Below are 23,520 nucleotides of genomic sequence, written 5' to 3'. Positions count from 1 at the left end.
GTAATCTAAGAAAGAATTAAAATACATGAAAAACTAACCTTGAAACTTTTTTTAAAGAATACGTCACTCTTTAAGGTACATAAAAACTGATCGCCGGCCGGCCGCCACAGTGACTCAAGTCCGAGTCGTTCACTGAAGGGGCCAAGTAAAACCGACTGCCCCTGACAACGCCTAAGTCGGGCCATCTGCACAATCTGGCAACACTGTAAGATGTGTAAGTGTCAGGAGGACGTGTTGTCTACTTCCGAGATGTCGTATTGTGTGAGGCCATGGTCTAGTGGTAATGGTCGACCATTCTAAACTTTTAGTCGCGTGTTCGCGTCCTACTGTATCTCTTACTTTTTTTTAACCAGATTTCGGTCATCGTCTAAAGTTACGAGCGTGAGTGAACATCGAAGATAATTCGCTTCACTTTCTACCCACCAGTAATAACAAATAGTTCCAGAAACAATTCCGCAGGACGGCTCGTCGCGATCAGAATAGCCTACGCTCCAGCGTTTCCTCGCGCTGCAGAGGCTACCGGCCAGCGACCAGACGCCGCCCTCCGCCTGAAATCGGGCGCCGCCCAGATGAATGCGGCGCGACGCTGTCAGTGTATGTATCAGCTCTCATTTTCGAATTTGAAATTATAGTTATCATCTTGCAATTTTCCACATTAAGGAAGACTAGACTACTGATATAAGTGATTGATTACCATTTAACCATCATGCGACATTTGCATTCAACAGGCAACATTCAGAAGACTGGTGTAGGAGTACTTCACGCTCTAATTCGAAACTACAAAAATCAACAGAGTAACTACTATTGCAGTTTTGCATGAACGTCATCAGGTCGCTCGTTGAGCATTCTTATGCAATACTGTTACTGGTGGCAAGTTATCATGCCTTTATCGTTAACTTCCTAAGAAGAAATGAAAGGCTGAGCCCTATTAAAAGACCTAAACTCGAGCAAAGAGTAGTGTGAACATAATATTTTCCATGTGATAGCTCCAAAAGTGTGTTTTGCACTACGTATTCTTCCCCAAGGATGTGTCCATCACAGGCGGAATTTGTTGTCAACAACTGACACACCTTCCGGTCGCAGAGTAAGATAATCGACCGACAAAACTACATCATGTATTCTACTGAATGATAACGCACTCAGTTGATTTGAGAAACAAAACTATGAAGGAGATCGATAGGGAAGTCATCTCTCAGGCACTTCTATTGATAGGGAACTCGTCTCTCAGGCACTTAATCCTCGCAAAATTTTACCTTCCATGCTCTTGATCTATCAACCGGCAAGACAACTCATTTCTAGACGAAAATGCTCTTCAACTTACTATAGAAACGTCACAATTGCAGTCTACCTTAATAAAGCATTAGGTGTCTGTTGTGCCTATTTTAACACGAATTACTAGGATATTACCTACTTTTGACTTTGAGAAGGTCTGTATTTACTTCATGTCCTGTATCATACTCAAGTATTATGAAAATGTGGCATTTCATAGATAAAACTATGTATTCACAACACCGAAAAATATGTCGGCAGAAAACAAAAGTGGCATTATGAATTTTGCAGTACCAAACGGCTCTCGCTCCAACACTAAGGGGTACTGAAAGTAGCAAGAAGAATTTTGCTCGAGCGTTGTCTTACAATTCTCTTATTAAGTTTCTATCTGTCTGCTTGTATCTCTGCTACAAAAGAATTAAAAACTTGGCTTTCAGCGAGCCTCAAAAGGCCAACGAAAGCACCTGGTACATGGTAGGCTGGCACATTACCTCGTAGCTAGCTAGCTAAGAGCTACGGGTGGGGCTTGTTTATTGGGCCAGTAGCCGCTATGACATAAATCGCAACGCAAGGGACGAGAGAAATTGTATTTCCCTTGAGAAACGACTTTGTGGACCCAAAAGCATTAACTCATACCCTTATATCGCATCTCAAGAGAAAATAGCTCATATTATTCAATTGAAATGACGCGATAATATCAAGTGAATTTAGCAGGATAGTTCTGTGCCATCTAGGAAGTAATTCGTCGGACACAGAGTTGTCAGACATATACAGCGCTGTTGCCAAGTTTCAGTTACTCTACCAGGAAGGATAATAGCAGATGTGTTCTGTGAGTGGCCTCGGAAGTGGCTATAACTTCGTCTCAAATTTGACGGTGGCAAGGGCCGGAATATCCTCATTATATGTCAATGAGTCTTATTCGGCTTTCGGTAACTACGTTTCGGGGCTAGAGTGTAATTACTTGTAATACTTCGATGCACTGAGTGCAAACGAAGAGTCATATATTAATAACTGCGACAATTATTTGTGTTTTACTTTCTTAATCGCACAGAAACCTTGAAAGCATATTCACCAGACGCGATTCGCAATTTTGAAACTTCTCCGGTGGCTGATTTGGCAACGTACCTTTTCTATACAATATTGTTATTGAGATCACAGACATTGGCACACCCGCCAAAATACAGGCATCACCTGGTTTCTTGTTGTCAGCTTTTCTGACGGATATTCTGCCGTTGCTCGAAACGTGAAGACTCTGTGTCGGTTAATGGTCGCTTATTTGGCATTTTCGATCAGCCCTGAGGCTGCAAATGCACACAGTTCACTGCAGTCGGCACTCCCTACTGGTGTTGTGTCCTACATGCATTTGCGGCATCATGACTGATTGAAAGCGCCAGAAAATTGACTATTACAATTTCTCCACTGCAGTGAAATTCATGCACCACAGGGTGAATTCGAATATTCCATATGGCGAAAACCTGGTGTTTCTATTCTTCCAGCTCTAACATTCAAAAAATAGTTACAATAAACGAAAGAAAGGCGCTTATGAACTAATAAAATAATTAGTGGAATCTGACAAACTCCATCTGTCATCTGATAATTGTGAAAAACTATTTTTTTCATTTGCACAGCTCTCCAGTATTTTTGGTGTGGATTTCGGGTAGAAAATTTGTTGGGCGCCAAATCTGTGTGGTCTGAACCCTGCTTGGTATTCACCAATTAGGGTTCCGACTTGTTCTTGTGCACGTTCTAAGAGGCACATGGATATGATTTTATGAGGACCTGAAAGGAGGGAAATTCCTCTGTAGTTATTCACATCATATTTGCGACCTTTTTTGTGGAGTTGTTCGATCAGGGCACATTTCCTGTCGTCTGGGAGTTTTTCACTTCGCCATTTTTCCTGTATGGTCTGAGTGATTTCCTGTAGTGTTCGTGGTCCAAGAAATTTCAGTAGTTCTGCGACGATTCTATCTTCTTCTGACGACATTCGTTCTTGAGTTTTTTTTATGTGAATCTGGATTTCTTCTTGTATTGGTGGATCGGCATCGAGTTTCTTGTATCTTGGGGATTTGTGTGGGAATCATTTGGTTGGTTTGGAGCAGTTAAGGAGATCGGAAAGGTAGTACGTCAACTCTTCAGTTTTCTCAGTTGGTGAGGGCGAGTTTTCCATTTTCTTCTTGAAGGTCAAATTTTGTGGTGAGTAACCTTTAGTTTTGTTTGCGAAAGTTCTGTAGGAATTTCTGCTGTTGTAGTTTCCGAAGTTGTCCTCCACTGATTTCATTTTTTGGTGATGTAGTTGCGTTTGGTTTTTCTGATGGTTCTGTTTGTCTTTTTGCGGATGTCAACGAAATGTTACAGGTTTCCTGTGAATTAGTTGCTGTTGTATTTTTCGAAAGCGAGTCGGCGATTGATGATAGCTTGATCGCAGTTGGAGTCCCATCATGGTGTTTTGCCTTTTTTAAAAAAGTGGGATTATTTCTTCGGCTTTTCTGATAATTTTACTGCAGAAGTCAGTCCATTTGTTCGTTGGTCCTTTTTCCCATTCTTCTGTGGTATTGGTTTCTTCAATTTTTGATGTGTCGAATTTTTGGATGCAGAGATTTTTGAAGTGAACTCTCTTCTGAGAGAATTTCACTTCAACACGTGTGATGCAACGGTCTGAGTCAACGTTCGCGCCTCGTCGGACTTCAATATCGTGGATGACTGTGTACTGGGCGTAGCAGATGACAACGCGGTCGATCTGGTATTCACCAAGATGCTGGATCGGGGATCGCCATGTTTTCTGTTTTTTCCTAAAGTGGGAGACATCATGTTGAGGTTGAATTGTTGGCAAATTTCAATGAGCCGTTTGCCGTTGGTGTTAGCGTTTTGGTGTGCGGAATTTTTACCTAAGATTTTTCTACAGTTTTTTTCTGTCCCAGAGAGTTTGAAGTCACCCATTTGAATTTTCACGTCATCTTGGTGAATTTTACTCATGGTTTTTTCGAGTGTTTTCCCGAATTTTTCGACATTTTCTGGGTTTTCCTTATTTTCGACGTTGGTGGGGGCATGCGCATTTATGAGTGTATATTTTTTATTGGTACTCTGAATGTGCATAGTCATAAATCGATTGTTGATGGGTATGATTTAGCTGACAGAGTTGATGATGGAACTGTGTACGAGAAATGTCATGCCGAAGATTGGTGCGCCTTTTGCTACCTTTTGCTCTTGAGGATGCGATAGTTTCTGTAATGCATGGTTTCACTGTCACTTAGTCATGTTTCTTGAAGAGCAAGGATGAGAATTTTTTGTTGGTCGATTTCTTATGTGAGATTATGTAGTTTTCCTGCTTGAGATCAATGTATTAATATTTAGTGTTCCAATGAATGTTTCCTGCTAGTAGGAAAGCTTACCACAGGCCTCCGATACTCTCTGCTGTGTTAGCCTGGACTTCCAGAATCCGAAAGTCCAGTTGCCGTTTGCCGTGTACCACCTGGGGTAAAGTTGAATTTATTTGCACAGTTCATGTTTGCTTGTGTTTCATTGGTTTGGCCTGGATAATACCAAGACCTGATAGGACCAGAGGTTGTTGAAGCCTCTGGAACCCAATATTTTCAGACAAGCTCATTGAGCTCACAGACGCTGACCAGAGTACCCGTGATTTTCACTCAGAGATGTTTGGATTTTGAGTTCAACTGGTTAAATAGCCGTTGAGGATTGTGTTAGTATTTGGTCCACCCCAAATATTTGATTTTTTCGGTACCACCCACCCACATCTGGGATGCTTTACCCTATCCGCCACCTGGGGAGGCGTCCGATGGGGATCTAACAATCTCACACGGGATTATTATTATTATTATTATTATTATTATTATAGTGTCATTAGAAAATCTGGTATGGTGTATCTTCCCACCACTGAGATAGATGTGTATTGTTCGATTCAAAATATTGCATCTCACAAATATAGGTTCTAATTATGTTACATTGCTGCTAGTAGACATATTCCTCACTTTTTCTTAGAGAGTTGCTACCCATTACGCCAGCAAAGGAATTTTTGTGTGCAGCATTGTTGCAATACAGACGTTCAGATTATCAGATTTCTGTAATTCCAGTTTGATACCAGATCGTTCTAATCAGATTCTGCCAGTTTGTCTTAATGCGGAATTCTGACTACGACTCTCATCATATGATAGACTCGGTAAACCACATTCCTAATCGTCTTCGAGAAATCTTTCTTAATGATGGTGGGTGGGTTGGTTACTAAAGGTATACTCGTCCACAAAATCCATGTTGACAATCATCTGATAATTAGTCAAGATTTGATTTGTTGCAGCTCATTAGCATACAAGTTCTCCTTACAATACTTGCAATGCAATGTAACTGAAAAATCTCATCCACTTGACGCCAACTGAGGAACAGACAACAGTTGTCACCCCCACTAGAATCAATGATTGTGTGTGTGTGTGTGTGTGTGTGTGTGTGTGTGTCTAGTATTTTAATGCAATTGCTAGTTATTAAAAACTGAATTTTTACCCAACACATGTCCTGCATATTACGTTAAGTAATTAAGGTGTATTAACTCCATAATATCGTTAGCAGAGACAGGCGCTCTTTTTGTCACAGCTCGTGACAAGTGCAGCGATTGGCAGTGCCCAGGGCCACCACAATTTGTTTATGCTGGCTGAGTGTGGCCACTGCAGCAGACGCTTCACTGTAAACAGGAAGAAATCACCTTGGCTCTGACTGCAGAGAGCGGACATCACTGCCTGCATATTCTTACAGTAACCAACATGAGACTCTACTCACAGATGCATTGGAGGAATCAGAATGGGTATCATGTCATCAGTCATCAGAACATTAACCAGTGATAAAGTGTCCACTCTATTGGGATCTCAAGAAAATAGGAACCTTCTCACAAAGTAATGTGAGGTGATATCAAAATTTATCCAACACACAAAAATTAGCTCCAGAACTTTCATGCATGCAGTACTAGCACATTAGGAAATATTATGTCTTGGAAGCGTATGCTTCATTTCCTCCTCTCATATCAAAATCCTTGTTTTAGTATGAAGTGAGAAAATAAGAGCACAAAACTAAAGTTTCTGAGAAGCATGTAAGTCATTTCATTTTCTCTTGTCATAGCTTTTGTTTTAGTATGAAATGAAAAAATAAACAGTTTAGGGTTATGAAGCATAATATGACAGCAGATTCTTATTGTAGGCCCTATCGGAAACGCAAAAAGCAGGGAGCTCTCCATTCTTTTGTCCGACAGTCAGTTTCCTTTCACGCATTATTACTGCTCGCAGGGTCTTATTTAAGGACTTGTGGGCATCAAGTTCTTCAGCACAATGAGCCTTATGTTTTTGTGGTAGTTACGGTATGGAAAAAAATTCAACAAATATGAGTTCCCCCAGAACAGTGAAGATATTTGCACATGGCTATTCAGCGATGGCTGCCAGCTGCCCTAACACTTTATAGAATTCATGTGGCAGGCAACACAACTGTGAATGCACTTCAGACTTCATTCAGTAAGTCGTCAGCAGACAGATGGAAGTGTCAAATTAATGTCGCTTTCAGAGACATATTCAATCCAAAATGAGGTGTTATGAAGTGTGTTCTAGCAATTACACTTTGATAATTCCCATATGAATATTCTAATAGCCAAAAGAATCCGTTAGCGTGAAGCAATCACGAACTACATTAATATCAAACTGCAACAACTCGAAACAATACGTGGACTCTTCCCTTTGCTGGGTAACCTCTTAATGTTATTTAGAATTCTCTCTGTCCTAGGCGTAATGCAAATGGAACTTCACATTCATGAGGTGCTTTCTGCTATTCTTGACAAGTATCAGCAACTTGTAACCATCACGAGTAACAATTGTGTGATGATAATGGTACAGGTTGTCGGTGGATGTGGTGGTGTTATGCTGTCAAACTGCTTACAGAAACGTTAATGGTGGCACACATAATTTAGCGCTGACTACATAAGTAAAGATCGTGTAATGGCATCATCACTTCTCTTTATTTGGCATCAGCTTGACTAATCTGATTTAATGAACATAGTATTCCATTCATTACGCGGGTATTACATTAATTCTGCACTGAATTGCTTGACAAATATTATTGCAGCTATGCAACTGAAATGACTCACTGCACGAGTATCTACGTTGCACTTGGTTAAATGATCAGCTCACTGCAATCTCGCTTCTACTGTAAATACTTGTGCACTGACCATTCGTTATTTGACTGAATATGCGATACAACCTGATTTGCATGTATTGACATGGATTAGTGGCATCACAAAGCAATTACTAAGGAATGGGTGCCATTGAACTCTTGTTACATTGATGGTAAGACAAATATTCACAAATCACCTGTATTGTCTCAAAAGACAATTGCATCTTAAATATCGAAGGACAGAAGTCCACACTGTCACAGGAAGTTGAAATACAGCAACAGCAACAGATGAAAATTTGTACCCAACTAGGGTTTAAACCTGGACCTCCTGCTTATTAGGCAGACGCGCTGACCATTGCACTATTGGGACACAACAGCCAATTTGCCTGCAGGACCTATCTACTCGTACTAACATTCCTCATCAGACGCAAATTCCCATCATTGCCACACACACACACACACACACACACACACACACACACACACACACACACACTCTGAACAATTCATGTTTAATAAGTGACAGTGATTTGGAAAATTTACGTTTGCGAGATGGTTACTTTATGCTTTAATTACAGTATCTCTCATTGTTTACTTTGAGGGAAACCTGCTTCTTTGTGCCCTAGCCTATACAATGGCAATGAGTGAATGCTCACATCCTTGATACCTCACTGGATGTGATACTGCATCTTTAGCCAAACATTCAAATCCCTCTCGATAAGTGTATTTCAAGTCAGATTGTTCTGTTCCTCCTCTACTGTCATTGAAAAAGGTCACAATGAAATTAAGTATAGGAATCCTACAAGATCCTTGAGTTCATACAGCAGTGCTGTGGAGATAAAAAATTTAGTTTTTCATAATTATCAGATGACAGAAGGAGTTTGTCATATTCCATTAATTATGACTGCATTATTAATTATTGGTACATAGGCACTTTTCTGCCATTTATTGTAACTATTTTTTGAATGTTAGAGCTGGAAGAATAGAAACATCAGGTTTTCCCCATATGGAGTATTTGAATTCACCTTAAGTCTTCACGTGTCGAGCAACAGCAGAATATCCATCAGAAAGCTGACAACAAGAAGCCAGGTCATGCCTGTCTTCTGGCAGGTGTGCCAATGACAGTGATCTCAATAACAATATTGTACAGCAAAGATACATTGCCAAATCAGCCACTGGAGAAGCTCCAAAATTGCAAATCGCGTCTGGTGAATATGCTTTCAAGGATTCTGACCAATTAAGAAAGAAAAACACAAATAATTGTTGCAGTAATTAATTTATGACATTTCGTTTGCACTTAGCGCATCGATGTATTACAAGTAATTACACTCTAGCTCCTAAACGTAGTTACCGAAATCTGAATAAGACTCATTGACATATAATGAGGATATTACGGCCCTTGCCACTATCAACTTTGAGATAAAGCTATAGCCACTTCCGAGGCCACTCACAAAGCACATCAGCTAGTATCCTTCCTGGTAGTATAACTGAAATTTGGCAACAACGCTGAATGTGTCTGGCAACTCTGTGTCCGACAAGTTACTTCCTTGATGGCACAGAACTATCCTGCTACATTCACTTGATATTATCACTTCATTTCAATTGAATAATGTGAGTTATTTTCTCTTGAGATGTGATATAATGGTATCAGTTAATGCTTTTCATACCACCAAAGACGTTCCTCACGGGAAATACAACTTCTCTCGTCTCTTATGTTGTGATTTATCTGTCATAGCGGCTACTGGCCCAGTAAGTAAGCCCCATCTCCCGCACCTCTTCACTAGCTACGCGGTAATATGCCAGCTTGCAGCAAACATGTCTGAAAACAGTAAACAGAAACATGAGATACGTTGCAGTTTTGCATATGGTGGTGCCAGGTACCAGGTACTTTCATTCGCCTTTCAAGACTCACTGAAAGCCAAGTTTTTAATTCTTTTGTAGCAGAGATACAAGCAGACGGATAGAAACTCAATAAGAGAATTGTAAGACAACGCTCGAGCAAGATTCGTCTTGCTACTTTCAGTACCCGTTAGTGTTGGAGCGAGAGCCTTTTAGTACTGCAAAATTCATAATGACACTTTTGTTTTAACCAACATATTTTTCATTTTTGTGAATACATAGTTTTATCTACGAAATGCCAGATTTTCATAATACTTGAGTATGATACAGGACATGAAGTAAATACAGACCCTCTCAAAGTCAAAAGTAGGTAATATCCTAGTACTTCATGTTAAAATAGGCACAATAGTCTTACAGACACTTAATTCTTTATTAAGATAGACTGCCATCGTGATGTTTCAATAGTAAGTTGAAGAGCATTTTCGTCTAGAAATGAGTTGTCTTGCCGGTTGATCGATCAAGAGCAGGGAAGGTAAAATTTTACGAGGAACAAGTGCCTGAGAGATGAGTTCCCTGTCAATAGAAGTGCCTGAGAGATGACTTCCCTATCAATAGAAGTGCCTGATAGATGACTTCCCTATCAATCTCCTGGACAGTTTTGTTTTTCAGATCAACAGAGTGCGTTATCATGCAGTAGAACAAATGGTGTAGTTTTGTCGGTCGATTTTCTTACACTGCGACCGGAAGGTGTCTCAGATGTTGGCAACAAATTCCACCTGTGATGGACACATCCTTGGGGAAGAATACGTAGTGCAAAACACACTTTTGGAGCTATCACATGGAAAATATTATGTTCACACTACTCTTTGCTCGAGTTTAGGTCTTTTAATAGGGCTCAGCCTTTCATTTCTTCTTAGGAAGTTAACGATAAAGGCATGATAACTTGCCACCAGTAACAGTATTGCATAAGAATGCTCAACGAGCGACCTGATGATGTTCATGCAAAACTGCAATAGTAATTACTCTGTTGATTTTTGTAGTTTCGAATTAGAGCGTGAAGTACTCCTACACCAGTCTTCTGAATGTTGCCTGTTGAATGCAAATGGCGCATGATGGTTAAATGGTAATCCATCACTTATATCAGTAGTCGAGACTTCCTTAATGTGGAAAATCATTCATACCAGAACAATCTTTGTTGGAACAAGAATATCTTTTCTTGGCGTATTTTTCCCAAAAGCACTCGTGCTACACACAGGTCAAGTCTTTGAAGCTGCCTCCTCTGCATTCACCCCTCTATTATACCAAAAGTAAGCAGGGTGTATAGGCGGACAAGGCAAAAAAAAAATCCCGGATTTTTCCCGGATTTCCCGGTTAAAAATACACATTCTCCCTGGTGAAAACACACTTTCTCCGTGTTAAGTGACAGTATATTTTCCCTGCAAAACTTATCAATCCTTTGAATGGTTATGGGTTTATACATGGGCGTTGAATTTCCTGGCACTTCAGAAAACGAAACTCAGAGGAAAAGACACATTTTGGAAATATCTTTGGTGTGCAGCAATATGTACGCTGCGTATTTTCGTATTACAAAAGTATACATTGGAATTCCACCGCCGGGCGAAATGGCCACTTTTGTAAGCCAGTCATAGCTTATGTCATGTGATCTTGCCAGCCGATGACAGCGGATATTCAGAGCATAGGACACATGATGTAGTCAGCCAACAGCAATGTTACTGTTAAGTAGCACGACCACACAAACAGGAAAAGTTAATAGTTTAAATTAAAATACATAGTGTTTCTACAAGAAAAGCAAAGCGTTCACATATAATATTGGTCTGCAAGGTTAATACGCTACAAGAGAAGCTAAGCTTTCACATATAATGTTGATCTTTTTTTGCACCTGTTACACTTTAAGATATATCATACAAATGTGTCAGTAAAATTTTTAATAATGTCGGCTCTGTAATTTAAGAAATTCATGGTACATTCTCGCACATAGTTCCACTTACGTAAAAGGATATTTACTTTGAAAGTAACGCTTTTCAAACCACCATTCGCAATATTTTCCCACGACCTGTAAGAAATATGTTCGTTTCAGCAGTTGCCAGAGAGCGCAGATAACAGGTGACACCGCGCTTGCGCAGCTACCATGACGTAGGAAGCCCGTATGTACATATGTGTAAAACATTGAAAGATTATACATTATGTTATAAAAGAAACAAGACATCAGAGGATACTCCAAGAGCATTGCAATTTCGTGAACCATACTAAAATGTGCACATTTAAAATGCGTACTTAAAGTGCACATTCGTATATCCACATTCCCAGTGAAGTAGACCTCGACCTGATATTAAGCTTTTCAGTGTGGTTTTTGGGACGTAAATTTTCTTGGAGCACCAGTACTGTATTATTTCATGTTTGGCTCTTTATTATGGCATAAGGCCATACGTGCTTGAAAGATGAAAATGTGCACTTGAATTGCAGCGAACAGTTGAAACTAGCTAGTACTGTGGAACTGAACATTTCGTTTCAAATACATTGACTGCCTCTGCCGAAAAGGTCAATAAAAGTCAAATTTCTTTAGCAAACAGACAAAAATAACTTCATTGTTTTGCAAGGTGATTAATGCTTGATTGTCAGAAAGGTGGAAATAAAATAAAATCTGAAACTAATAACATATTTTAGCCTTCCGTAATTATGTGAATGTATTTTAATTCACTTTATAGCGCCCAGTCACAGATATCTGTTTTGTTTTCATTTGACGTGAGAGTAAACAAAGGGGAAACAGTAAAATCACTAAATGTAAACAGGGGTCACGTGGAGACTACCCACTATAACTCAGGCTGCTCTGCGCATCAGCCCCGGATCTACGATATTTGCTAACTGGGTCAATACTAAAAAAAATAGAATTTTCAAAAATATGTTCATCTTGTAGCGCACGTCTTTTGGAAAGTCTGAAACATAAAACAAATGTGTTCGAGGAAATGTAAGACATGTTATTTGGTCGTAAGTGTATCAAAGTGCAGTGCCACGCCTCTTCAGACAGCATTCTTCTATTGTCCGTCACTGTATTTCACTCTGTGGAATTGAAACGTGTGTACTTTGTAATGGATGCCATCAAACTGCATTCAGGACAACGGAAATTGAAATGTCCTGTGGTGCCTTTCCTGCTGCAACTTATAACATTGTCGAAAATTATATATATATATATATATATATATATATATATATATATATATATATATATATATATATATATATATATATGTTATAAGTTGCGCTAGGGACCGCATCTACCTTCTTTCGAAGTTAGCAGACAACTACGCTATTATGCGGCAGCTCGTTTCGGCCCATTCAACATCTGTCCTTCAAGTGTAACGAGCGAGTAACGGAGTTTATATTTCATACCTGCCACAGAAAATTTGTGTTCGTGGGGTTTCTATTCTAATTCGAACGTTTGACTTACACTATACGTATTCGTTTCGGAATATCGTTTCTACGTCTTCCGTTAACTATACGTGGTTAACATTATGATATATATATTTGAATTACAATAAACTAATAATAAAAAAATGTTGTATGGCGCGAGATTCGATCCGGCGACCTTCGGATTACGAACCCGAGCACTTACCGCTGCGCCACGACGCTGTAGAAAATTATTAATCGTAGAGTATTTCATGGCAACGGTTTCTTTTAACTGTCAATTTTCTCGACAACGGCTGAGAAGTGCATCTTGGTACTTTGCCACATTACACCTCTGGCCATGAGCTTTTATTATGCGCAGTATGAATCGAATCTGAATTTCACAATTGGCGGCCTCCCCTTGTTAGTCTCAGTGGCGGCCGGCAGGCGGTCAGTTTTTATGTCTAAGACTTTACAGCAAACACTTTATGTGCCCCAGAAATCTTAAAGAGAGGCGTAAATGGCTGGTCTTCTGGGCTCATAATTTTTCTAAGTGGCTGATCCTCAGTGTTAGGTTTTGAATGAGAGTTTAATGCTCTGTGATTTAAGAAAATCATGGCACATTCTCACAAGTAACAATTCATCTTGTGTAAAAGGAAATTTACTTTGAATGTAACATTTCTCAACTACCATTTGCAATGTTTTCCCAAGACTTGTTAGAAATATTAAGATTTGTGATGTTACACTCACCAAAACGACGCCCATGAGGAAGACACAATAAAAGCAGTTTGTTGTTACAAAGTATTGCATAGCCTTTGACACATTTTGGTGTCAGCAGACACTCATGTGTGCGCTGTGTTTTGTTGTAGTAAATGGGTGAATTTTCTTTATAATTAAAGTTTTATTCTGGTATTATTCTCTTGTTTATGTTTCATTGCTGCAAAAATATTCTGCAATAGTGGACTAAAGTAAATTTCTTTGTTGGAGTATAAGTTCTTACAAGCCAAAATTAAAAAAATTTAACTGAAAACTAAAACAATGAAAAATCCCACAACTCTAAAAAATTTCCGGGTTTTCTCCGGATTTCTCCCAGATGAAAAAATTCCAGTGTTTTTCCAGATTTCCCTGGGTGTATAGACCCTGTTACACAAGGAACAAACATTTCATGGATTAATATGTCACAGAAGAGACAAAAAAGTGATGGTGAGTCATTAAAGTGCCATGAATGGTCCATTCACTCATTATCAATCACTATGCATAGCACTGACACGAATCAACACTAGATTCACAGTGGCTACTTATTGCTATGGTGCACAATACTATTATTATGTGGGTAAAGTTGACAATGAGCATAAACCTTCCACAGTGGCACAAAGTCAACTGACTTTCAATGACCAGAGAGGACCAAGTCAAAGTATGCAATCGTACTGCTCCCAGTGTAGATGTGGGTCCGGGGTGCAATAAGCTTTGAGACGAATCCTTCTTCAAAGCTAATAAAATACACACACAAATAACAAATGAGGCAGCATTGCTAGATAATACTTACCTAGAGGAGGCAAAATGTATAGTACTGCAAACAGAAACTTATGAAAGTAAAAGGGATTCACTACTTACTTAGCTTTTGGGACTAACAGTTCCCTTTTTATTTTTTTATTTTTTTTAGAGAAGAGAGTATTTTTTTGGGGAAGGATAAAAAAGCCAGGTCACTCAGACACCAGGACGAGAGACACCCACTTTTGTCTTCCCTTAGCCTCATTACAAGTGGATCTCTCTCATTTTGAGGGTTGATTGACCTGGCCTTTCTTTTTAACCTTCCACAACATATCCCTCCCTCTGAAGACAGAACTATTAGTTCCAAAGGGACAGCTGGGAGGGAGAGACAGAAAGCAGATGACGTAGGGATGTGGCACCAATGATCTTGCACTGGTGCAGTTAATGGGAGCTCTGAGAAGCACACAATGAGAGGAGAAGTGGACTAGGAGGAGGAGATGGGGCACATGAAGAGGAAGACTGCAGAGAGGAGAGTGTGAGTGCACAATGAGTGAAGTAGGAGGCGAGGGGAAAGAGGTAAACGGTGGGTGTGGAGACCGGGGAATTGGGTGAAGGAGCCTACAGAGATTGAGGATTGGGGCCTCAAACAATGAGGTATTGGGAAGAGTGGGAAGGTATATATGGCATATGATGATAAGCAGCCACTAAATTCAAACGTTGTTCCTCCACTGGGTGTCAGCTTTTATCTTTGACAGAGTTTGGCAGTGGGCATTCAGGTTGACAGTGGCTTGGTGGGCATGGCCACATAAAAGGCTGCCCAGAAGTGAGGGCAGTTTTAGTATATGACATAACTGCTTTCACAGGTGGCCTTGACTGTGAACAGATTGGACATGCCTGTGATGAGAATTGAATAAAATGTACTTTGTGGGTGCATAGGTCAGGTCTTGCACTTGGGTCTTCCACAATAGTATGCCCCATGCGTAAACAGGTTGGATGCAGGGCCAAGACACTCCATATTCATTCTTCCACAGCCTCGACATCTCTCGCAGGTGCTGTGTACATGTTCAGTTTATCCCTGCTTTTACATTCCCGGAATTTACATTTTTCCACCGTTTACGACATTTTTTATTGGTCCTGTCAAATTTCCTGTGCCCACAATGCTAATCTGTACCTGATTCTGCATCAACAAATTTATAATTTTCCCATGCATTACGAAAAAATATTTGTGGAGAAAATATGATGTTGGCTGTCCAGTAGTGTTTACAAATATTAAGTGGTTAAGTTTCTTGACACCAGGGCACTCTATGCAGCGGATTTGAACCAGTAAACAAGTACAAGTTGTAACAATTCGTACCGTATCTCCCGCTGTTACCAAGCTCTACTTGGTGTGGTGGCTGATGGGAGTAACTAGGTTTGTTCGAATGAAAATATCGTGACCAAACACAACCATTTCCAAACTGTCTCTACTGCACAAATGCACTTTTGTGATTGTTTTAATCATCATGACACCTTTGTCGAACCATATTTAGTGTGTTTCGCCATATGGCCACGTGGACGACACTTTGTGTCGCTCAAATGTTTTTAGTGTAAACACAGTGCCAGTTACATATTGTATTCATGCTGAGCGATTTGTTCTCGTTGTCAAGTGCAATATTTACATATGTATTTTTTGAGGTGTTACACAAATAAACAATGTGAGTATAATTTGTGTGTGTGTGTGTGTGTGTGTGTGTGGTCTTCTACATAACTGATGAGGCACAGTATCTGATAACCTCAAAAAAACAATTACAGTGCAAGAGACGCAGAATAACACATATTCAAATACCATACAAAATACTTATTTGCACTTGGCAACAAGAAAAAAATTCTTGAAATGCGTTGTGCTAAGTATGAAAAAATATGTAACTTACTGCATTATTTAAGTGATTAAAGACAGCTGCAGGCTTTCAAAAATATTGATTATGACATGAAACCGAGTCTAATGTTCGTACTTCACAAACAGTTATCAGTTCCAGTTACATAGTTACATCAGCGGTTTTTATTAGATAATAAACCTTCATTAGATAGTAAAAAAGTCCCTGACAAGTCTTTTGATGCCTGTTATGTACATATATCATACATAAAGTGCAAGGGGGTATCCTGTATGTAACTTTTACAGCTTAAAATGTTATTTCCCACATTTTACATTTTTATGAAGTCCCTTGAAAAGTGTAAAAGTGACATTTCACTGTATGTTTATTGAGTTTACTATGAAAAAAGACTGATCTGAAAGAATAACAACATTTTCAATTTTGTTTATGTGTGAGTCGGCGACTCAATGCCTCAATTATATGATGAGTTATTACCTTTAGATCTTCCGTTATTTATATTTACCAAGGCTTTCCTCTATCATATTTCACACTGGGGCTATTCAAAACTGAAGATGCATTGATACTTGTGTTTCATGATCTTTAATGAGAGTGGAAAAAATTGATGTAGTAAGTGAGATTGTGTAGAATGTATTCTGGCCTCAGTGAGTATGTTGGTAACTTCTCAGTTCATAGAAGAATTTACAAATTAGAAAAGTAAAACAGCAGCTGAACATAAACAATGTATCAAAATCATTTTAGGTTGGGACAATAGAAATGACAGTATCATTACAATCCTCTTTCTCAATATTGCTAGTTCAGCAAGGATGGCTGGAAAGTGTAAGGGTGTTAGAAAAGACTGAAATGCCACTGTTCCCCCACCCGTTTCCAACCTCTACAAATTAAAAGAGATAATATTTGCACATCAGTCCCAGTTTTGCCCAAAGTTTACAAGTACCATGAATATTAAATGTGTCAAAGATATGTGGGAACCTCTGTGTGTGTAACATACCAGGACTTTGACAAAACTACAAGCTTCTATCATGATAATAGCTGATGTAAAAGAATAAAGAAAGAGGCGTGCAAAATAAACAACCAATAATGAGGTAAAGAAATCAAAGGAAATTACTTATTTAATACAATGTGACAAAACACACCATATTTTCATTGCAGAGTTTAGTGTGGCTGTACAGATGTGTAGTGGAAAGATGTGGAAGACATGAACACTAAGGTCTATTAAAATATTATACGAATGAGAAATAAAGACAATATGATAGTAGCAGTAGGTAAATAAATAATAAGTGGGTTTCAAAAATGTTTAGAAGTATGAAGACTGACTGTCACTCAAAATTATCCATTTAAGTCTATATTTTAGTATTGTTTTACAAAAATATCATTTTACTTGCATATGAAACCCATCTCCATGGCCGAGGTCACTAATTCACATTTTTGAGGTGTTGCTTGATCCAGGAGGGAGCTGGTTCGAACTCTGGTGGTGGAAAAAATTTCCACTGTCAGTGTTAGGCCGACAAGGGGAGGAGAGGTGGCGATGTAAAATCCCTGATCACCAGACTCAGTGCCAAAATCCTGATTTAAATATCAAACCTCTCTGCAGTATTTCATGAAGTGAGGTCATGTGAAACTGTTGATGGTGATTCATCTGTTGGATGGGGAAAGTAAGCTTGGCGACCCCCTTTGGGGCTATTTGCGAGGAGCAGGCTACGTGGCAGCACCAGGTTTCACTTTCTCCTTTCTATCATCATCATCATCATATGACACAAACGTTAAACTAGACACACACACACACACACACACACACACACACACACACACACACACACACGTGTGTGTGTAGTATTTAAAATAGTGTGTGATGGAGCTTGTAAATAAACAACCAACCAACCAACTTGCATATGAGTAGTATGTAAGTTTTAAGAAACCAATAAAATGACTCACATGACAGAATAATGAGAGGTCACTATTTATTTTCTGACTAAAAAGATACATGCAACACTACATTTAACTGAACTATTGTACACTGAGGTGATAAAAGTTATGGGATGCTAACTAATATTGTGTTGAACCGCCTTGTGCCCTGCGTAGTGCAGCAACTCTTATGTGGGCATGGACTCAACAAGTTGCTGGAAGTCCAATGCAGAAATGTTGAGCCATGTAGTGTGTACCGCCATCCAAAATAGCAAAAGTATTGCCAGTGCAGGATTTTGTGCATGAACTGACCTCTCGATTATGACTCATAAATGGTCAATTGAGTTCATGTCTGAGAATCTGAATGGCCAAATCAATCATTCGAGTTGTCCAGTATGTTCTCCAAACCATTCGCAAACAATTGTGGCCCAGTGACATGGTGCATTGCCATCCATAAAATTCCATTGTTCTTTGGGAATGAATGGGTGCAACAGGTCTCCAGGTAGCCAAACATACCATTTCCAGTCAACGATCAGTTCAGTTGGAACAGAGGACCCAGACCATTATGTGTAAACACATCCCACACTACTATGGATCCACCACAGCTTGCACAGTGCCTTGTTGATGACCTGGGTCTATGGCTTCATGTAGTCTCTCTCACACTTGAACCCAGCCATCAGCTCTTAACAACTGAAATCGGGGCTAATCTGACGAGGCACGAGCCCAGTAGAGAAGCTGCAGGCGATGTTGTGCTTTTAGTAGAGCCACTCATGCCTGCCATCTGTTGCCATAGTCCATTAACGCCAAATTTTGCCACACTGTCCAAATGGATATGTTCGGCACACTTCACACATTTGTTTCTGTGACTATTTCATGCAATGTTGCATGATTGTTGGCACTGACAACCCTACACAAACATTGCTGCTCTTGGTCTTTAAGTGAAGGTCATCAGCCACTGTGTTGCCAGTGGTGAGAGGTAATGGCTAGAATTTGGTCTTCTCAGTACATTCTGGACACTTTGGATCTAAAAGTACTGAATTACCTAACAATTTCCGAAGTGGAATGCCCCATGCTAGCTCCAACTACCATTCAGCATTCAAAGTCTGTTAAACGGGTCATGTGGCCATAATCGCATTGTAAACCTTTTCACAAAGATCACCACTGCACACCATTCTTATACCTTGTGTACATGATACTACCACCATCTACACGTGTGCATACTGATATTCTCTGACTTTTGTCGTCACCTCAAAGTACAATCATATCAACCAAGGGAAAATCTGGGATGGTTAATGGTAATATGAAAAGGATAGATGGTACTCCTCACATAGTGGAGGTATTGAGTGACAGACAAAACACACACACACACACACACACACACACACACACACACACACACACACACAAAAATGACTACCAGATAGTATCAGCTACTGGACTAAGTCTTTCATCAAATGTGGACAAAACAACTAGCTTCTTTCCCCACTCCTACCCTGCCATCACTCCCACTTCCTGCTCCACACTGTTCTGTACTCCCACTGCCCACCTCAGCGAAGATCATTGTTCACCTTTGACACAACTATAGTTGGGCTTTAGTTACCAGACACAATAGTGGCCATGTGTGTGAGGGTCTTGCAAGCGTTAATGTTTGTATGTTTTGTTTTGTCTATGTTTGATTAAGGACTCAGTTCAATAGCAAAGTCATATCTAGCAGTCCTATTCTATGTGCCTGTGTGTCACTCAGTGCTTCCTCTAAGTGGTGAGTCACTGCCTCCTCTACGTGGCGAGTAGCATTTATCCTTTTCAGTATAATGAGAAGAATAGTTGCTACTCATCATATAGTGGAGGTGGTAAGTCACAGATGTAGACAATGCCTCATTACCTCCGTATTTGGTGAGTAGCATTTCATCCTGGATTTTCCACTGTTTGTTTTATCCTTTCCATGTGGTTATAGAATCATTTCAAATACACGATTTTGAACTGACCTGAAATTCTCAGGAGAACAAATTGGAGCGTAAATTGTGGTCAGAAACTGCAGACGCACTTGGATTTCAGTCTGATGCGAGTAGAGGCTGTTTTTTGGTCCCTCCTTTGTGTACACCTTCAAATTGTTGAAGAAGCATTCCATCATGTTGTGCTCTCTTTCTGCCCAAGTAGTCACCTGGTGGGTGTCCATTCCACGGAACTGTTGGAATGAGCCAAACAGCTTAGGCAAGAGTCGTAACGATACCACTACAGACCTGCAACAAAGGCAGAAAGCAGCATTCAACAAACATCCTCACAGAGCTGTCCGAGAGGCAGTTGCAGCTTACTTTATGTTTCTGTTGACACAGGCCACTGCTCCTAACATTAGGAAATAGACTTTGGCCAAAACAGAAGACATGCCTGTAATTCCTGAGAGGTATTTGCAGCAAAATCTTCTTCCATTCCTTTCTATTAAAAATTGAATACTCATAAACAAATAAACATGAAATGAGCAAATTAATGTAAACACTGTACAAAAAAAACAAACATGGAAAATAGTAAGGAAAGAGGACATACAATCTATGGAGGACATACAGTCTATAATTACCAATTATAAAAAAACACTGACCGTGCAATTTAAAACACTGAAAAACTTAACAATGTATCTTCAAACTTCTGAAAAAGTACTATTCTCTCTCTTTTAAGCAGCAAAAGTAAATCTTACAAGTGACAAGCAACCTCAAGTAAACTGCTTTAACCTCTGTCACATACAAGGTACAGCAGTGCATACTTTAAGAAACCACGGAAAGAGAGAGGTATAAATACAAATATACATTAAACTAACAGGAAAATTAAATATCATTTGGGACAAGAACTACACCCACGAGTGACATCAGTTTAAGTCGCAGATAGGAGATGGGGGCAAATCAGATGAAAAACCAATAAATATCTGCTACATCCAATGTCCCCGCACAATATACAATGCAAATTTTAGTCTCTATCATTTCCTGCAACGTTTTCATTTCTTCCAAATTCACTAGTGCTGTTTCTAGCACTGCTCCTCCTTCTGGTCTGAATTTTCAATAGATTTCTTTCTCCTTCTTCATCTCTTCCAGTATTTCTTTATTTTTTACTTTATACACCCATATAATTTTAGACCCTTTGTATAGCACGACATTTTAACATATCTTCACCTTCACATTTTAAGCTTTCCAATAGCCAGTCCCTTCAATGTATTGCCACACTTCAAGCATTCTGTTCCAAACATCTGTTTCTCTATCCTAGGGCAAAATATTTCACATTTATCGGCCAACTTGTTTGATTGCACATCCATTCATTCAATCGTTTCTTTCATATCTTCTGCTATGATGCTGTTGGACAGTGTTTCCATTTTGTAGAAGCATTTGGTGTATTATTTCCATCTACCTGTTCCTGCGCCGAAGTTTTCGGTGGTAACATGTGTGTTGGTGATACTGTTAATTTTCTATCACACCTTTCTGCTGATATCATTTCTCAATTATCTATGAAGCTGACAAATTTTCAAATCTTGTTTTATCCATTTTTTATCCTTCTAAAACCCTAAAACAGATTCTCAGTTCTTCATTGACATTTTTTCTCTCTACTTTTTATATTCTTAGAAGTTTCTCCAGTTGGCTCTGAGCACTATGGGACTTAACATCTGAGGTCATCAGTCCCCTATAACTTAGAACTACTTAAACCTAACTAACCTAAGGACATCACACACATCCATACCCGAGGCAGGATTCGAACCTGCGACCGTAGCAGTCACACGGTTCCGGGCTGAAGTGCCTAAAACTGCTTGGCCACCACAGCCAGCAAAGTTTCTCAGGTCTCAATTATTTAATATTTATCGCTCCTCTAACATGAAACATGTTAGGCATTTCAAAGCAACACAGACTAACACAAAGCATCTTTTACTAGTAATTTCAAAGTGCCCAAGTTTGAGTAAAGTTATAGTGAATATCCAGAAGATATCTCATCCACAATTCACTTAAAACTTCTGGGATAAGGAGTATTTCTCATTCTACATTTGGAAAGATCAGATTTCAAATATGTCTCCAGTTTTCTATTGGTTTCCCTAAATCCCTCAAGGCAAATTCTCAGAAAGTGGAGGAATCAGCAGTGATTTAATGATACAGCAATGCAGAAGGCAACAGGAGTCATTACATTAAAATACAAACTATACAGATTGGAAACTGGAAATGAAGTACCGTTAGAAATGACAACATGACCACTTCTCATGCAAATAATAATAATAATAATAATAATAAATGCACAGATAAACTAATTCCACGATCTGGTTTCTAGATGTATGTGGATTGCAAGGGGAGTGTTATTGGGAACAAAGTGAACAAGTACTTTACAATGAGAGAAGCGCATGTATGAAAATAACTGAGAAATGTGAGATAGAAAAATTGATGCTATGGAAAGGTAAAAAGGTTAAGTCTGTAGCCCACGTCTCGACCATTGGCCAGACTACAGGTACAGTGGAGCCTTTCTACTCACCGAGGCACTAGGGGTGGTGGGCCCCTCACACCGGCTGCATTTTGTGTCGTCGTTGTCCCCCCCCCCAAAAGGTAATCATTTTGACGGCACACTGAGTGGACCCAGGACCACTCCCAAAAAAGGTAATCATTTTGACGGCACACTGAGTGGATCCAGGACCACCAGGAGGGACTGGAATAAGGAAAAATATCTGTACCTACATGGTACAGAACTTGGGACCTTCAGGGCCAGAGTCTGGCACTCTACCCACTAGACCAGCACAGTCTCAAGACTAATATTATTAGTTCAGAATTTGTTTTTCTCTATCAGCTCTTGTATGATCAGAAAATTATTGTTATTCAAATGAAAATTATGGGAAATGATTCTGAAAAAACTTGACTGCACAATTGCACATTCCCTTAAAACAAGCCAGTGAAAATGATGCAACGACAATATATGGGGGAACTTAACAGTCTAGAAAATTTGCGGAAATGCATGAAAAATATGATAGCTGCAAGAGAGGGAAATGTAAATAAAGGAAAAGAAGACAGAATTAGAGAATAAGGTGGATCTGGGAAGAGGAAAACCAGAGGAAAGGTGTTTCAAGTTTTGAGATACATTCAGACTAGTTATTAGTAACATATTCTTCAAAATTAATGAAACAAACAGGTAAGCCTCCAACAGTTAAGGATGGACAGGAAGATGTCAGCCATATAGAAAGTAACAGCTTCGCAACATTTAAGCAGAGTCAGTTTCATTGCACACACTATATTTTTGCAAGCACAGTAGAATACCACCACTGTTAATCAGTTGGTGTGGTATCCAATCAACATGATTGGCACTCACATTTGATGAAGACCTGAACTGGTATGCAAGTTGTGACTGAACCTACAAAGTGTACAGAAGTGTGTTACTATAAAGGAAGAGAAGGACTTCTTCGTGAAAAAATTTTGTACTGAGGGCTTCTATGCATGTTTCATTAGTTTTGCAATAACAACAATCTGAAATGGATAGATTGTTATTCACCACATGGAATGTGTGTTGAGTGGCAGACAGGAACATATCACTTTGGTGAAATGATGTGTTGAATGACATATACCGAACTGACGAATCATCACCA

General features: G+C 39.4%; 1 protein-coding gene across 1 annotated transcript in view; it reads right to left on the bottom strand.

The window, feature by feature from the left end:
• LOC126472697 (ubiquitin carboxyl-terminal hydrolase 34) overlaps positions 1–23,520 on the bottom strand; it is a 529,852-nt gene that overhangs the window by 360,079 nt on the left and 146,253 nt on the right. The window contains exon 17 of the mRNA XM_050099952.1: positions 19,916–20,170. Coding sequence (XP_049955909.1) covers positions 19,916–20,170 — 255 coding nt within the window. The remainder of the gene's footprint in view (positions 1–19,915; positions 20,171–23,520) is intronic.

The sequence above is a fragment of the Schistocerca serialis genome, chromosome 1, assembly GCF_023864345.2.
Source record: "Schistocerca serialis cubense isolate TAMUIC-IGC-003099 chromosome 1, iqSchSeri2.2, whole genome shotgun sequence".
Classification (NCBI taxonomy): domain Eukaryota; kingdom Metazoa; phylum Arthropoda; class Insecta; order Orthoptera; family Acrididae; genus Schistocerca; species Schistocerca serialis.
Note: the sequence above shows the minus strand (reverse complement) of the source record. Positions and strands in the feature narration are given on the sequence as shown.